Source organism: Schistosoma mansoni, chromosome 2 (genome assembly GCF_000237925.1).
Source record: "Schistosoma mansoni strain Puerto Rico chromosome 2, complete genome".
NCBI lineage: Eukaryota > Metazoa > Platyhelminthes > Trematoda > Strigeidida > Schistosomatidae > Schistosoma > Schistosoma mansoni.
The window spans coordinates 5,315,115-5,333,592 of record NC_031496.1 but is presented as its reverse complement, the minus strand read 5'-3'; the positions used below and the strand labels follow the sequence as shown (position 1 = coordinate 5,333,592).

Below are 18,478 nucleotides of genomic sequence, written 5' to 3'. Positions count from 1 at the left end.
CGTTTGCAATGGCGAAGGTGCATCCACACTTTGTGTTCTCCCAAATTCTAATCTTCTGAATTCTTCATGTCCCTATCTATTTTCCCTCCAAATTTATTTCACTGGAATATACTCTTTGAATAACATCTTCAAACCCTAATCTTTCGGATTACTGCTTACACTCTTACTACCTCTAACACTATGGGATTTGAATTGTTATCTGCATCTCTGTGGGAATGTGTTATGGTAACTTGAACTGATGTACGTACGTACGAAGTTCAACGTTGTGACTGACTGTTATCTATGTCTTGCTAGTGAAGTGTGGTCAACCCTATACAGTAAAATGACTTCAGTAACCTGATATAGTAACTGTATGGATATACCTATCTAAGGGATTGAAAATGGATGTTTGAGTTTTGCAGCTACCTTAATTGGTCCACTGTACTTTGTAGCTGGCATATCGATCTTGTAAAATAATAAACTTAAGACCACTAAGTAACTGACTGATAAATCTCTCAAAGACGATAACTAGTCACTTGATCAATTGATGTTTAAGACTTCATTCACTTGTTCGATGGTAATACTATAATGTTTATGCCAGTGTAAAATGTTCAACAATATGTAAGTACCCCTAGTTTTAAGAACTAATCATTTTTCAGTTGTAGACTACCTGAAATCTTATTTATTCAAGTCAAAGGTGGCTAAATAATTTATTCTCAGCTTTATAAGTATATGGTTAAAATTTTACAATAATTCGCTCAAAGAACTAATCAATATTATTGTGTCATTGTAGGTTCTTCCTCGTCAAACCTGTGGAATTTACACTCATACACCTCATCCCGAAGATATACGAGGCGGAATGAAACAGTTAATTGAATATATTTTCGGTGGAGAACTATTTCATACATTCCTGTTCAATCCGGTACGTTCATTACTAGTATCATTCAAATATCTCTTTGAGATTCCATTATTACATCATACCATATAAATTCATACGTGTTTTAATTTCTAGTGTTGCTCAAAATCTGTTTAGCTAGTTATGAAAAAAGCTCACTAATTTGATCAATTAAATTGTTACATTACAAGGAGATAAAGACAGTCTGGAAACTTATAAGGCATTTTACAACTGCAGAGTAATAATAAATTAAATGAACTACTGATAAATAATGAAACCAAATCTGAAAGGAAATGAAATCAGTTGATTGACAATTATTTCTTTATCTCTTACTCTTAAATTTAACATCTCTCATCAATTAGTCCTACTGTGGTGTGTGCTACTGATGTCGGCAGACATAAGTAGTATGTATCACCAATCGAAAGTGAAATGCATGGCGGCAGAAGGCTAAGAAGACCGGAGAGAAAAGAACGAGAACAGAGATTGATTGGTGTGTGAACGAAGAAACAATCAATTCTGAGACAACTGATTGACATTTTGCAAATGAATTGTTTACTGTATGGTTCTCAGATTTTACTAATATGTTTTGTAATTTTGTATTCAAATACATGTGGTTGTTCTCGTTCACTACATTACTACACGTGAACAATACTTGAAATGTGCTTATTAATCTCAATATGAACTGAATAATGAAGAAATACCATTGAATCTGTCTCGCTGACAATTCATTATTTATCTTCTGCTGATTTCACTGCCGCACAAATTTCCTTAGTTCAGAGACTGCACCCACAAAGTTTGACCCATTGTCACTGTAAATTTCTGCAGGCTTCCCTCTTCTTCCAATAAAACGTAATAAGGCCATTATAAATGAATCAGTATCCAAACTATACGTCATTTCAATATGTACTGCTCGTGCTTGCAAACAAGTGAATAAACATCCATACCTTTTTTCTAGTGACCTTCCTCTTTTGACTAAAAACGGTCCAAAGTAGTCTACTCCTACCGCTGAGAAGCTATACCGATGGGGGAAGATTCAAACAAACAATACTAATTGAATTTAAACTTCACCCCATTGCACAAGCAAGTGGCTATCAGGACTCAGTGGCCGAGTGGATAACGCGATGGCGTTAGAAGCGAAAGGTACTGGGTTCGAGTCCCAGAGTGAACATCAACTCTGAGATGCAGGTACATCCAGCTAACTTGCCGGCGGTTTACGACGAATTCAGGACAACAACTAACGGCGCTGCTTCCAGCTTGTAGAGTGCAACAAGGCTGGTATAAATTCAATTAGTATTGTTTGTTTGAATCTTCCCATCGATGTTTTTAGGACTGCAGCTGATCAGTCTCTAATTGGCATATGTGCATACTGTGCGTATTGCCTCGATATAGCCTTAATTCACAAGCATGGTAAGCAAAGATGGATTGTGGCTAGCAGTGGAATCCAGGACGCGCGTTTCGTCCTATTTGGGACGGAAAAGTTAGGACAGTAACAGTTCGTACGAATAACTGATTAGTTAGAAGGGATATACGTGAGGTATGTCTCCTTGAAAGTTCCAATTAGTTGCTTATTATATCAATATAAGCGGGTCGGGTAGGCGTACTGATGTAAGTCCTACTCGTTTCTCTTTTGTGTACTGTGCTATATAGGGAACCATGACAAAAAAATAAATCAATTTAATCTAATACGTATGAATAATAGTAATGAGGTGTTTGGGACATTTGTTATTCTCATTCAGCTACCGCTTTTTCTTACTAGTAACATTAATTATCATTGTTAAAAGTAATCAAACCAAGGTAGCACAGTCTATGAAGTTATTTACTGTTGGTCTGACCTATCTGGAAGAATATGAACTCTGATGTAGTTTCACGGGTTGATCGTTATGTAGTTCGAACTAAACTTCAACGGCATAAACCCACCAGCCTATTTGTTGAGTGTTAATATTACTTCGTATTTTTCTGTTACTCAATTTCATTCTTTCTGAATTATATTTTCTATACTTATTTAACTTCCACTACCGTGTACATTATCATTACTACTTGTTTACTTTCAGTCTGATGCCTATATGTTCCAGGCCCTCGGTAGTTTATAAATTGGCGATAGATTAAATAACGATAAATTATAATTCCTGTTAATAAGATGGTTTGCATTGTCCTATTGCTTCTATTATAAATATCATAATACTACGTAGTATTAATCATAATAATTATCATATTATCTTTATTGATTAGGTGTCCATCTTTATGACACATCTTGTCAATTATGGAAATGACCGACTAGCTCTTTATTTATTTAATGCTATTTTTGAATTCATGACGAACTGGACAAATATTAAGCTAATTACATCACCTCCTTCAGAATTAGCTAATATCTACTCTGAACGTTTCAAATTATACGGTGTCAATGAACTTCCTTTGTATTCAGACCCTTGTCGTAATTCACATCTTCATGAATTATGGCCAAGTGATTGGCCGTGTGGATCAAATCATCTACCAAGTTTTATTATTATTGGACCTCAAAAAACTGGTTTGTTTTAAATTTACGACTGCTTAGTTTTTCACAAGTCCTCTTTATTTTCTATGTTTTTTTGAAAATTTATTTTATCAAATTTAGTGAAATGTTTTTCCCTTCAGCTATATATATATATATATATATTCCACTTTATGGTGTCAAGGTTTGTTGAAGGAATGAAACCACTTATGGGTAATGATTCAGCTGATAGTTCAATTTGATAATTGTAAACAAAATTGTTAGTTTATTTCAATTATGAACCAAACAATGTTAGACCACAATTGAAAACCTGGAAGCACTGGACGACCTCTTCATTCTAGTATGGTACTCCTCAGTAGTGTGCACCCACGACCCCGCGCGCAGGAACTGAACCCAGGACCTACAGTCTCGTGCACGGACGCTTGACCTCTAGACCACTGAGTTGGTAATCCAGCGATATCCAACTTTAAAGTGTTATTGTAGGAAAATGAAATGCCAGTCATTAACAAATAATCCGTTCACAATGTGAAATGATTTAAGCATCAAAGTTTTAATGGGGCTTTTATGATTGCTTTGGTTGATAGTTCTAGAATATTTGAGATAATTTGGTTAATTAACATATCATAACTGCATTGAAATTACGATTAACTGAAGAAAATTTAAAATATTCAGTTAATTGTAGTCTCTCTCTCTCTCTCTCTATATATATATATATATATATATATATATCGTGCAACTTCATTTTCTTGTTTTGTTTTTGTCAACTTTTTATGTAGGTTCTACAGCTCTATTACATTTTCTTTTATTAAATCCTGAATTAATGTCTAATCGATTTCAACATGATTCTACTTTTGAAGAGTTACAATTTTTCAGTTCTGATGATATTTATTCACGTGGTGTACATTGGTATATGAATCAGTTTCCGAATAATTCAATTATATCTCCAACGCATGCTTATGATTTTGATAATAATAGGTCTAATTATTTAAAAAGCTATGCCGCTGAACAAATACGATTTGAAAAATCAGCTACCTACTTTGATAATCCTAAATCGCCAGCACGAATTCAAGCTTTAATGCCCGAGGTGAAATTGATTGTTCTTCTACGCAATCCAATTGAACGAGCTTATTCATGGTATCAAGTAAGCTTTCTTATAAAATTTTTGTTATTTTATGTCAATCTTATCCAGATCTATTTGTGTACTATATATAGAGATTTATACATATCTCTCACTGTTAAATTTGTCCTTAGAGTTGTTTATTTTAGAAGGTATACGTTATAATATCTAATGAGCTTCTGTGCATTAACATTTACGCTTTTTTTATTTCGAGGTATCTCAAATTTTAAAAAAAATACACTATTGTTCAAATTTCTTCTTTATTTAGTTACAAATTTGCTATGATTGAGTAATTTGCATATTTGCTATGTTTACTGATTTACGAAGTATTAGTTATCGTGTAGGAATGAATATGAATTAGTTCAATCGGGGATTGCTTTTAGAGAATGTCAGGTTGATCAATTCGTAAGACCAGTGTACTTGTAATGTAACCTAAGAGTCGTAGCCTTTACTTTAAGATTTACCACCTCTTGATATAAGTCAACACCGCGATTTCTGTTTTTCATTGCCATGAGTACGATTAATTGATAGTATATATCTACCAATCGTATTTCTCACTGTGAACATATCTTTTATTTATGTTTTTTTAATAAAGCATCGTTTAGCCCATAGAGATATTGCTCCACAGCTGTTGTCTTTTGTTGATCTGATGCGGTATGGTTATAATCTAACTGAGGCTACTCTACTTAGCATTGTACCAACTGATAGATTTTCTAACCTTTCTATCGACATTAAGAATTCAAGTTTAATGCAGCAACTTGTTTCAAGCATTAATCACTTGTGGTCTCGATGCATTGGTCCAGGGAATTACGAACAATATTTACGTAACTGGCTGACATATTTTCCGGCCTCACAGGTACTTATCCATTTTTTCATTTGCTACTTTATTGTTTTAAGATTAAAGATGTTTAACATCCATTTTTAGCTACTACAGATTACAAACTTTATTGGGAAAGAGGCTAAACCGATTTATCTCAGTTTCTTTTGATTACTGAATACATCACGTAATCATTTATCCTGTATGGCGTAAAATTGCAAAAAAGAATAAGTGTCTTGCTGTCTACGTATAAAAATTTTATCATAAGATAATCTTTTGATGAGTTTTGTACATATTCTGAACAGTTTCAGTGCATTACAAACAATTTTCAATGGATAACAAACAGTGATACACTGGCTTCCTGGTACTTAACAGCACCATATATTTATCAAATCGTGTATGAGTTATGCTTCCGTAGAAAAGTGAATCCACATATTTTGAATATGTAAAAACTCTCCTGATTTAAATAACCTGTGAACTTTCCCAGGTTTGTATTTGCTTCTTTTTAATACTTGTAAGGACGGCTCACAGCTGAACTCGAGGAAGCTCTAAGGGGCTTAGAAAGAGCCGAAGATATTCTATCCAATCATCTTTAGGAAGAATATCTTAGAATCTATACGTGTAGCTTCTCTATTGGACAAATGCTAAAACTTTCTGTATTCGGATTGGATGACTATAATGATGACTCGTTTTTACTAAAAAACTATAAATACCTTATAGTTTCGTACCATGTTTGACACTGTTTGGAATACCATTCCTTTCCATCGTCTTCCGACATCTCATTAGGGACTTGGAGGGTTCTAGTGTTCAAGCTGTTCTCGGTATAATAAGAATCTAAGCTCTAGATATAACAATACTAAATATCATCAAGTATAAAAACGTTGATTTCTGCGCCCCATCAGCTTTTAGATATGGAGGAGTCTATTTAGTGTATCATTGTGTCACTGTCACGCTATTTTATTTGACTGATTGATTTATTCAATTCTTCAACAATGTTCATACTATTTCTATCGTTATCAACTGTTATTCTGCAGATGTCATTATTGAAAGATGTAGTATGAAAGTGGATCAGTGAAGCATTGGTTAAATCAGACAATTTTTTCTAGCCAAGGTTGTATAGTAAATGAAATACAGATTTAAGCAAACTATGATGATTGGGCGTTTGGTTAAATTTTATGTTACATAAGTATTTAGAAGTATAAGGATGTGTTCAAATAATAGTTGTAGCTGATTCAGTCGTATTTCACTAACTTAATAACATGTCGCTTCTCTGGCTATTTAATCGGCACAGGGGTAGAGACCGATCACAGTGGCTGAGTTTCTCCTCAAATCATATTTTAGGAGTATTGAGGAAGTTATTAGGTGTAACTTAATTATAAATAAACTTGAATAAAAATTAGATTAGGAAATAGGTCAATATACCAACAGTAATATGTTTACTTTAAAAAATGTAATAAATAAATGCACTTCTGTTGTCAGAATCTACAACTAATCTGAGCTACTATCATATAACTTTAAAGTATATATAGCTATTACTTTCTTTAGTTCCAATTTTACGTATGTCACGTGTTGTTTCTGCAATAATTTATTCAGATATCTGATTTCTTTTCAGCTCTTACTTTTAGACGCTGATAGATTTTCTCGAAACCCAGTGCCTATCATGAAGATTGTACAGCAATTTATATTAGTTCATAGACAGTTAGATTATTCACAATACTTACAGTAAGTATGAAAGCATATCTCATAGAAATATTTCTACGTATTTTTACCTTTTATAGTTTCATAATAATTCCGGTCGTTAAATGATAACAACCGTTGAACTAGAGAGTATCGGACGACTGTTTCGTTTTAGTTTAATGACAAATCATGAGTTTACATTATTTCACACTGTTTACCATACACTAGTGATTGTTAGCTAATTTTATGACTAAATACAAAAGTAAATGTTACTGAATAGTAGCACAATCAGTAATTTTCTCAAGTCATCATTGTGATCTTAATATTGGATGATAATAGTGCTTTTGTAATTAGTGAGAATATCTTTTCTTCACATATACCCGCATTTCACAAAAATATACTCATCGTCGCAAATTACTCATGGGACAAGCAGCGAAACTGTATATACCCAAATTGATATACACACCTTAAAACCTATGAGTTTTTTTTTGCTATTCATGTATGCCTACTTATCTAGAAGAGTTGAATTTAATCGGAAGCTTCTCCTTAAATCATATTGCGGTTGCTTGTGGCAGATATATGGGAGAAACAAATGTTATTGCTCTCAAAATAATGAAAGGATTATAAAAGAGTCAAAAGTTTAAGTTGTTGTACTTAACGTTCTGCACGAACTTACAAAAAGATTACCACCATTCCAATATTAAGTAACTCATAACCGAAAAGATATTATAAGTCATCTACTTACAACATTAATTAAAAACAAGCACTACTAGAATGGATCCCTGTTAACGGTCATCTATGTGCTGTTCGGCTAGACGGCTCCGTAAAAACTCGGAAGGATAGAGATACACGTCGTTGCCTTTTTGTGGTTTCTACCTACGCTCACACTGACTGCAGCCATGATGAAGTGAAAGATGACTTTTACAGAAAGCTCTATGAACTTCAAAAAGCTAAGCGATCAGACATAGTACTTGTTGCAGGTGACTTTGATGCCCAGGTAGGTAGCTTAAACCAAACAGAAAGACATTTAGGTGGGTATTTTAGTATCCTAACTTAGCGAACACATAATGGTGATCGTCTGTTGCAACTATGCTTAGACAATCGTTTATTTTTGACAAGTACACTAAGAAAACCCATTAGAGTTGAACTCAGTGGCGAGAAAGCCAAATGTAAATTCCAGGAACAACTGAGTTCACATCTAGGCAGTTCTGTAAACGAGACTGACCCAGATGCTGCTTGGAAAGACATGCGAACAGCTGTGGAAACAGCAGTAACATCTATTAGTAATTTAAACCATAGGGTTCCAAAAAACAAATGGATTTCTTCCAAGTCTATTTCACTGATGGATTCGCGTAAATTCATCCCATCAGGCTCTGAACACGACGAAGAGCGTAAACAAATCAAATGTAGGTTGACTAAAAGTCTAAGGAACGATCATGAGCAGTGGTGGGCAACGAAAGCAAAAGAGATGGAAAAAACAGCGGCTGTAGGCAACACCAGACAACTCTTCAGACTAATAAAAGAAACCGGAATTAAGAAGTTAATTGTAAGCGAGACAATCTCGGAAAAAGACGACACTCATATCTGCTCTCAGTCCAGATATTTGGAATGGTGGGCGGAACACTTTAAGGAGCAGTTCACCTGGCCTTCAGCTACTCTGAAACTACTCACCATTCCCAAACAGTCAGAACGGAACATTGAAGTAGGTCCCTCGATTCTACTTGAAGTTCAAAAGGCTGTAGCTAATCTGAAACGAGGAAAAGCAGCCGGTGCAGATGAATTGGCTCTAGTGGTCTTTAAGTATGGTGGTGCAGTTTTAGCGATCAGGTTGACTAATATTTTAGCTAAAATCTAGGAGTTGGACGTAATCCCATCCGACTGGTCACAATCACTGATTGTCCCGATGTATAAGAAGGGGTCCAAATCATCCTGCGATAACCATAGAGGGATTAATCTGACTAACATAGCATCTAAAATACTAGCCTCAATAATTATCGGGCGCCTAACTAAGACTCGTGAACTACAAACACGAGAAAATCAGGCAGCCTTCAGACCTGGTCGTGGCTGTATCGACCACATATTCACTATTCGTCAGGTTTCAGAGCACAGACATGTTTATCGGCGTCCGACAATGATAGTTTTTCTTGACTTGAAGGCAGCATTTGACTCTGTAGGCCGAAAGGTTCTGTGGCAGTGTGTGTCATTGAAAGGTGTACCTCAGAAGTACATAAACCTTGTGAAGGCTCTTTACTCGAACACTACCAGTCGAGTGAGAGCTTATGGCGAACTGTCATATGATTTTACAACCTCAAGTGGTGTCTGACTAGGCTGTCCACTATCCCCATTTTTGCTTAACTTCATTGTAGACCTGTTGCTGGAAATAACACTCTCCTCGAATGAATTTTCAGGAATTGATCTCCTACGAGGAGGTTCACTTATCGACTTAGAATACGCAGTTCTGTTTGGTGAAGACGCTGACAAAATGCAGTCTTCCGTTAGAACCTAGTAACAATGTCAGGATATTTGGAATGCGTTTCTCCTCCTCTAAACATGAATTGTTACTCTAGGACTGGCCTGCGTCAACACCTGAACTAAGGATAGGGAGTGAAGCAGTAGAACGCGTCAAAAACTTCACTTATCTTGGAAGTCTGACCAGCCCTAATGGGTTGGTATCTGACGAAATCTCAGCACGGATTCAAAAAGCTCGTTTGGCTTTTGCCAACTTACGTCACCTATGGCGAAAGCGAGATATCCGTCTATCAATTAAGGGACGAGTATACTGCGCAGCAGTTCGCTCTGTTCTACTTTACGGCTGTGAAACATGGCCATTAAGAGTAGAAGATACTCGTAAGTTACTAGTATTTGACCACAGATGTCTTAGAAATATTGCTCGCATCTGCTGGGATCACCGGGTAAGTAATGGTGAGGTTAGACACAGTATATTAGGGAATGATGGTAAGTCAGTTAATGAGTTTGTGAATCTTCATAGACTGAGATGTTTGTGCCTCGTGTTATGTATACCTGAACACCGATTACCACGACGCGCTATTCTGACTAGTGTAGGGGATGGTTGGAAGAGAGTTAGGGGCAGCCAAACCAAAACGTGGCATCAGTGCTTGAAGTCACTAACTTCTAGTATGAGCCATGTTGGCAGATGCAGACTTTATTTATTTATTTAAAAACGTAAATATTGGTAAATATTGATAAATATGCGCCTCACAAATCTCATTTGATTTGTGTGAGGGCTGTGATACTACTCAGGTGCCCAGACTGAAGCAGGTGGTTTTCTTAGGGGGCCACACCTCGAGCCTTTGATCTGAAGGTCTAGTCCACAAGGCAGTGGAGCATCATGAGGAGATGCAGTCCCATGGTAGCCGGTGACCAACGACTGATTCATACGCCATTTGTTCCTTTAGGATACTAGAGCCCATGTGCACCATTGGTTTGGAATGAGGGTTTTCCAACTCCCTTAGGTGAACTTTCCGTGTCCACCAACCCGGTTAAAGCACCGGACATTCGCTTTTCGTCCTCTCAATTTCGTAAACAACACCGGTGCCACGAGAAGGCAGTGAGTAGGAATTCCCTGGCAGAGGCTATATATTCTCTGGCCATGTGAAAGCATTTGGAGAGGGAGAACGGACTCTCCCACTCTCGGCCATACCAGGACATTTGGGGGTTAATTTAAAAAAGCCGGCGACACCCGGTCACCCATGCAGGTCACCCATGCAAATACTGACCGGGCCCAACGTCGCTTATCTATCTATGTCTGTAAATTTTTCTCCATTTTTCCAACTTCTAGTATCTAAGTTGAACTTGATATTCCTAAGAACTACAAGGAACCGTACGTATGTATTATTGTTATTTCATGGTTAGTCTTACCTCAGAAGCCATAACTTGTCATCAGGAAGCTGATTGTTCTTACGTATTTTCAGTCAACTTCATACTCAGCATTGAAACTGTTTTGAGACTGGTTTTCAGCTACTACTAAACTTATTCAATATATAACCATTAAAAAATACCAAATAATTTATACACCAACCTGGATCGTTAATAGATGTTAGTTGATTCAGTTATAAGAAATTAATAGAAGCTCTAATACCAACTTGAACTCGCTGAATAACAGGTAACCATTGCAAGTCAATACGTGGAGGATGGGTTCCTATAAGACGTTCAGCTGAGAGAGACCTAAGTCATTGTAGTTAGCGGGTTTCAAATACGACCAAACGTGTATTCTAAATTCACTGTTATCCATCACCAAATTCAAGCAACTATCTAATTCTACTTAACTTTAAATTATTTTGTATGTTAAAAGATCTATGACATGATTTCAATTAAATTAAAACACATTTTTCTTCTCACAATCTGTATTTAGCTTCAATCGTAAAAAAGGCTTCTTCTGTGTGACTACTAGAAACGCATTTAGTTGGAATAATGGTTGCTTGGGTCGAAGCAAAGGAAGAACCTATGAACCATTAGATCGTAATACTTTATTGCCAAACTTAATGGAATTGTATTTCTCTGAGGCTAATCATAAACTGTATAGATTGTTACAAAAATATCCTCTATGGAGTAGTACATTGACATTAAATACACACAAACTCCCATCATGGATTAAAATGAGCGATTAGCCTATTAATGTCTTTTGTTTCTTGGTTAACTGTGCTTGTACAAAATGTTGTCATTTCTGCATTTCTTAATTAATGAACTTTAAAAAATTCACTTTTCTCTTTATATATATTTATCATTTGTTCCCTGATGATTTCAATCAAAAATCACTTTAGAAAGTAAGAAATATGTTATATGTTCGAGTCTTGATAGTAATATCAATCCTCTGTAACGCAGCTAAATGTATTCGAAAATAAGCACCTAAGACTTGGTAACCAGCTGCTACCGAAGTCACTTCATATATATATGACACTGTGTAGCATTTAAAAGCGATACAAACAACTATGATGGGTAATGTAACTGCTAAATCGATTTCAACACCAATATAGAAAATTGCACTAGTAATCGGTAGTTAAGGATTATTGTACTCGAAAAACAACTATATCGCTTAGCAACGTACATTTTTAGCCTATGGATATATAACAGTGGAAGATAAGTAAAATGATGACCGCTTATGGATGTAAGATATGGGTTTCATGTGAACATATAGATCAGAGTCGTTGGGGTTACATAGAATGCAAGACAAAAGTAGCAGCTTAATCTATTTTGGTCAACAGACACTATATTGAGGACTTTTTTAATTATGTGTTGGTAACTATAGAATATGTATAAAGAGAGCTTCATGTGTTAGTGAAAAGCCTTACATCAATTATTGTAATATTTGATTGACGTTTGGTTATGGTCCTCATGTAATTATATAAGTCACCCCTTTGGAGACCATATCTATATAGAATTCAGAAATGACTACAGTGGCATGGTGAATCTGTTCTCTACAATCTTAAAGATTTCTATGTAACCGCGATCGCGTTTCCTATTTCTAGTGATCTCACCGTGAATAGCACCTGGCTACATAAATACATGCGAACGAACCACTCCCCATATCCAAGCTGGTTGTCAATGAAAATTACTGTTTTAAGATCTAAACATGTGCCATTTTCGACAAAAAACAAATTCTTAGTATTCCTGGACTGTGTTCAGTATTCGGACCATATATACTGAAATCAGATGATTTAGTTTCCTTTTAGGTCATTGTTAGTGAGTGAGATCTTCCAAACGATACCGGTGGACCTAAGAAAACAAGATAAGTCTTTATATCTTCCTATAAGTTCATATGAGGGGATAGCATTCGCGCTGATTTCAAAACCAACCATCCCCACAAATAAACGAATTAAACACTTGTCGCTGTAATAGTCAAACACGTTGTTTCTATATACATATATATACCAATCAGTCAACGATCTTGTAGATTTTCTTTCAATCAAAAACTGCACTAATACTTCGATTCGTTGAGTGGCTTTTCAGGTTTCTTATCTTGTTGTAGTTATTCAGCTGCCGTGTGTTACAAAACTGCTCTCAATAATTAACAAGTCATTGCACGATAGTTCGAATTTTACTTCGTGCATTATTGAGTTATAGGTCCGTTTCATCTCACAATGATGCAAACATACTGTGGGCTCCTAATAGTTTATAGTGTAAATTCTCTAAACAGGGTCCCCACACTTTTTCTGTATTTATCCTTGATATTTTGCTGGCCCTAATGTTTTTTTTACAATATTTCTATCTGTGAGCCACTAGATATAGAGACTTTACTTGTCAAACACAATGAGAAGAGTGTCTTCAAATTATATCCTAATTTAATTTATGGCAGCGACGTTATGATCTCCCTACAGTGAAAGGAAGAAACTCCCCTGTGATGAACAGTAGTACGTGTTTGTAGCTTAGCGATGTTTGATACCTGAAACCCTATCACTAAATCACAAATTTTATTCCATTTAGCATACCATAATCCATGTAATCACACAAGACCGTTGCCTATTAAAATATTTGTTGCTCCTAAGAACTCATACACAAACGTGAGTGTTGTTGCTGTGTTACAGTCTACATAACCTGTAAAGCAAAAAGTTGCTAGTAGTTCGTACCAACGTTGTGTTATTCTACCTTTTAAATAACATTATGCACACGTATACGTCCGATGTGGCTTTTTGGGGAATATAAATGGGTTTTAAAACAGGGAAATGTAACTAAGTGTCTCATTTTTGTTAGAAAAATAATAAGTTCATATCATAAAAAATCACACGAAAAGTTATAAGACTTTCGGATACAATCACAGAATACTTTTTATTTACAAGCTTAATATTGTAAAATGCAGTCAAAACGTAATGATCTTGGTGCTTCACATAAATTTCATCTAATAGACAGAGAGTCGTTCTCACTTCCTATCAAGTGCTGGATTCACTCACTACAGTCGGTAAGTTTGATTTAAGATGTGAACTCTGGGTAGTTTTTAATGAATTGTTTTCATCCAGACAGCTATATTCATTACCACCAGCCGTTGGGTCAAGTTGTCTGTTTGAATGTTTGGAAGAGTGATCTAGCTTCCCAGAACCTGGTACCAAAGAGATTGTCAGTTTTAAGGGTGATCGATGATGATTAACTGTTCCGTTAGAATATTTGCATTCCAATTGGTCAGATGAAGTTGCTGAGTTCTTGTACGAAATCATGTCACCCGAAGATGACTCCAAGAAATTCTCCTCAGTTTCGGTATCATCATCTTCTAAACGTTGTTGTTCTGCTATGCGTCTAAAAGTACAAAAATACTTTATTGCTTAATGATCAACTCTTTTATTAGAGTTTAAGGTGATGATATAACACCACTGTCCAAACCAAAGCAAGCAGCCGTTTTCGTTTCTTATAATGGGAGTTGAAATACGGGCTCCCAAGTATCCATAATTATTCTCAGTGCATTCGCACTTCAATTTTTAGCAATGCGGAATTTTATATGACACCCCAACTGTAAACTATTAATAATTTTGAAAGATATACTACTACACTTAATATGTTCATGTCTGAGAATAATATTTCTCCCAACTCCATGTTACCCTCAAAATCCTCAAATATCACTTCATTCCATGCATATAGAAACTAATAACCGTGGTACTTCAAACGTGAGGGAAATTCACATTATGAGTTCGCCATGAATTCTATTTATATCCAAAGTTACACTAAGAATAAAATAAAGACTATTAAGCGTGCAACGGCGGTGTTAGGTACGACTGTGCATGCTATCTGTCAGTTTAAAGAGTTAGAGGTTTTGGTTCTAAAATCTGTTGTCAACAAACAAGCTGGCAATACTGCAGGAAATGAATTACACTGATATTTTGGGTGGTGAATTTCAAAGAAAGACAATAATTTGTTGGTCTGTCTCAACTAAATTTGTTACAATAGACTCCATAATGGAAACGAAGATATTAATGACTGACCCATGAAAATGACCGTAGCAAGACCAAAGGTTCAATAAAACATCAATATAGAAGTGTCTCACTTACTTGTTGGCTCTTCTTGAACTGTTTCTCCCTAATCCCATACAATTAGATAAATGAACAGCATAGCGTGTAGCAGCAACCTTACAATTACATTTTCCACATCGACAGCAACTGGCAGTTTTGCTAGGGTCTCTGCCAGAGCCTGAATTCGAAGAACCATTGCCAAGATTATCCGACAGGTTTGGATTTTGTTCAGGAGCAATTATATGGAAATATCCTAACTTTATTGCACGATGCATTGTTAAAATTCCATCCATCAAACATGAGTCTACTAACTCATCAATAAATTCTTGCAGAATATCCTGAAGATCACTATGTGTTACAGCAAAGGGCTTTTGCATTTATTTCGTATTAATGTAGGTAATATTCAGGACCGCTACTTGGTAAATAAAAAACGGAAATGTATTTTCTCACAACGATGTATATGTATTCATGTATCTATATTCAGTGAAGAAATACAAGTCGGAAAATCCTTATGAAGGAAAACAGTGTAACATGGTCTCAACAATCTTAGAAGTACACGACTATGAGGAAAATGGGTTACACACTGAGTTATCACTTTTACAAGGACAAAAACTATTATGTGCCAACATTCGAACACTTTCAGATTTTCGTTGAACCCGTATGTTCATTGATATTGATAAAATGCGGATAAAAACCATTTGAGTCAGATGACGATCATCTAAACGCTGAGAAAGTAATCAAATAAAAGAGCAAAAAGCACACATCTAAAGCTTATGCTCTAAAATAAAATCAGTTGACAGCAATCACAACGGTAGGAGGGTGAGCTTTAAGCAAACATAATCACGTTCCCAGTGTTATATGCCCTTGAATAACAGGTATAAAAAAAGGAAAATTCGATAGATATGACTCTTAAAACTATATAAGAGTGCACAAATGGGTTGTCTGGATACAGAGAAACATTTGACTAACATTAGGAACTTTAAACATAATAGGAGTTCTGAAAGAACTTTGGGAGGCCGTTAACCTATAAGCCTAAACAACCTTCACATTTAACAGTTTCGGTCAAACAGGTGCCCATAGTGAACGACTTATCACTGGAGGAATATTGATTCGAATATGTTTTAAAGATTCTTATCTTAAATATGGGATCATTTCACAATAAAAACTGGGTGATAATTACTATTTTACTTCAATGTTCAATAGAAATGGTACGTCAAACATATTTATGCTTAGTCGATGTATCAGTTTCAGTTCAGAGAGGACAGGATGCTTGATGGCCTGTGTTATTCCTGGCAATGCCGATCTCTCAGTTGATCTAAATTCTTTTGAAGGAGTCAAGGGATGGAGCCTCGACTACGTGCTAAGGTAATGAATTTCACTCAGTGATGGTTCGATGATAAAGTCGATGGTCGGCTGGCAAGTAATTTGTTCTGGGCTTGTGAACATTTTTGGAGTGTCCTCGTAAGTTCTCTGTTTGGGAGGATAAGAATAATGAGGGCATATCAGGTACGAATTTATCACTAAGTAATTTGAAAACTGTAATCAAGTCGCCTCTACTTCTTCAATAGAAGACGATGAATTCTAACCCGTCTAGCCTACTGTTTTTGTTAATAGATATATTAAGTATTTTTAGATGTTAATTGGATTTAATCGCTGTTAATACAGCGTTTACAAATTGATGTTGTTCTCATCGAATAGGTTTGATTATCCATGAATTTTCACGAGTGAATATTGGTGAGTTTGCGGCAGTATATTTTCGAGCTTTCACTGCTATAAACGGTTAACACTGCGAACGCTAACTATGCCGTTTCTGGTATGTTTAACGTTGGTTACAGAACTAAATCTAGATAAATTCTGTTGAAATATTGTCATCGCTCAGTTTGATGTTCACTGGTTTTATCTGTGTACTACTTTTAGTCCTCATAAGCTAACCGTATAGAGATGAGACACTTCAAGAACTGCTGTTGTTGAAAACATATGCTTGATGTATGCTTCGACTCGATCAGATGCATTTTTAATAGAGTTTGTAGGATGAGTTAATTATCTCACTATGAGGATAAGCTACAAAGGCACAAAAACATGTGGTGTGAGAAGCGATGTCCTAATGTCATATACTTGTCTACCAAGACAGATTATACCCCAAATGCAACCACAAGTTAAATGATCCAAAAAAATAAGCTCGACAATTACTGTATGCCAAGCAGTGGTTTCATTGTTAATGTTGGTGTCTTAGGCACAAAAGAGAGTTGTCCCGATGGACAATGAGGACCCCTTGATGAAATGACGACTATCGTCTCCTGCAGCTTTGCGCATACTACAACCTGTTTCTGGCTAAGATCGACTATCGGTGCAGTCGCCACCAGTGTGCCAACTGGAACCATTTTCTGCAACTCGAGCCTGAACTCAAAATTATCACTTTGCCATCAGCTAACGTTGCTGTGGTTATGTGCATGATTACCTGTCCTCTAGAAATACTTGCCTGAACTCTGATCGTGGTTTGGTTCTCATTAAGCTTATTTTGCGTCTCGGTGACAGGAAAACACATCACTCTAAGCGAAGTGATGCGACCAAATTGGTCACAGCTTGTGTTGCAAACAAATATTAAGATAAGCTATGCTCAGGTCTGGGTGTTGGTTCACTGTAAGGTGTAGTTGAGAAATAGCTGGATCTTCAGAGTGCCATGAAAATGAATATTGAAATCACTTGTAGCTTTCTAAAACGTTCTGAACATGGGCTCTAGTTTTTTCATACACTTCGCAGCATGAGGCACGCTGACATACTTTCACTCACGGCGAAGAATTATTATGTAATGCCTGTGTAAGGACCGAGAAGCCTGTTTGTTGGAGCGCGTCAACAATTTTAAAGCAGAGGCTGCATCTGTTGGCTAACGTTGGCATTTTCAAATCATCCAAGCAACCAGTAGCGAGAATTCTGTAATGAACGAAACCGTCTGCAAAGTTGATTTGACCCCAATCAATAACATTAGTCGATTTATTGAGTGATATGCATATTTTTTCGACGAAAAGTTGCTCCATTCTGTTGCGTTGACGACATCGATCGATCTGTCTTTTTTTTAACAGCCGAAAGTAACTGATCCTCTTGTTGACGTGCAACTCCTAAAGAACCTTCAATCATTCAGGCGATATAATTCACCATTCCCAGATTACTTATCACTAGGTCTTTTTAAGGATGGTGGCGAACTTCTGTTTAGGAAATTGACTGAGTTGTTTGCAAACGATTGGGAGATAGAGACTGTTCCAACATTCAGGAATGAGGATTCTGCAACCCCTACGTTAAAAAAACACTTGCGTCACCTATGCAGCAAATAACGAGGGATATATCTATTTCCGGATGCATCCAAATTTCTGGCTTCCATCATATCTCGCAAACCTTTCAAAATCCATTGAAGATTAACTCGCGAAGAACAGGCTGTTTTCCATTCTTGCTGAGGATGTATTGATCATATCTTCAACCTCCGACAGAATTTAGAACAACCCAATGTTTATTACTGGCCAACAATTGTCCTTTCCCTGAATATCAGAGCCGTCTTCGA

General features: G+C 36.2%; 2 protein-coding genes and 1 non-coding gene across 3 annotated transcripts in view; 2 read left to right on the top strand and 1 right to left on the bottom strand.

The window, feature by feature from the left end:
* Smp_134250 (putative heparan sulfate n-deacetylase/n-sulfotransferase) overlaps window positions 1–11,601 on the top strand; it is a gene marked incomplete at its 3' end in the record, with an annotated part of 30,686 nt that extends 19,085 nt beyond the window's left edge. The window contains exons 8-14 of the mRNA XM_018795440.1: window positions 773–901; window positions 3,104–3,398; window positions 4,139–4,503; window positions 5,075–5,133; window positions 5,224–5,335; window positions 6,909–7,018; window positions 11,346–11,601. Coding sequence (XP_018649753.1) covers window positions 773–901; window positions 3,104–3,398; window positions 4,139–4,503; window positions 5,075–5,133; window positions 5,224–5,335; window positions 6,909–7,018; window positions 11,346–11,601 — 1,326 coding nt within the window. The remainder of the gene's footprint in view (window positions 1–772; window positions 902–3,103; window positions 3,399–4,138; window positions 4,504–5,074; window positions 5,134–5,223; window positions 5,336–6,908; window positions 7,019–11,345) is intronic.
* Smp_tRNA_01974_Leu_TAG.1.1 lies at window positions 1,973–2,039 on the top strand. The gene has a single exon. It is a non-coding gene (tRNA).
* Window positions 11,602–13,741: 2,140 nt separating the features above from the next.
* On the bottom strand, window positions 13,742–15,396 carry Smp_022570.1 (ATXN7L3-like protein). The gene is made up of 2 exons (XM_018795439.1): window positions 14,965–15,396; window positions 13,742–14,218 (listed from the first exon to the last, which is right to left on the bottom strand). Exons 1-2 carry the CDS (start codon window positions 15,300–15,302, stop codon window positions 13,858–13,860), a joined length of 699 nt encoding a protein of 232 aa, XP_018649752.1. The 5' UTR covers window positions 15,303–15,396; the 3' UTR covers window positions 13,742–13,857.
* Window positions 15,397–18,478: the final 3,082 nt, after the last annotated feature.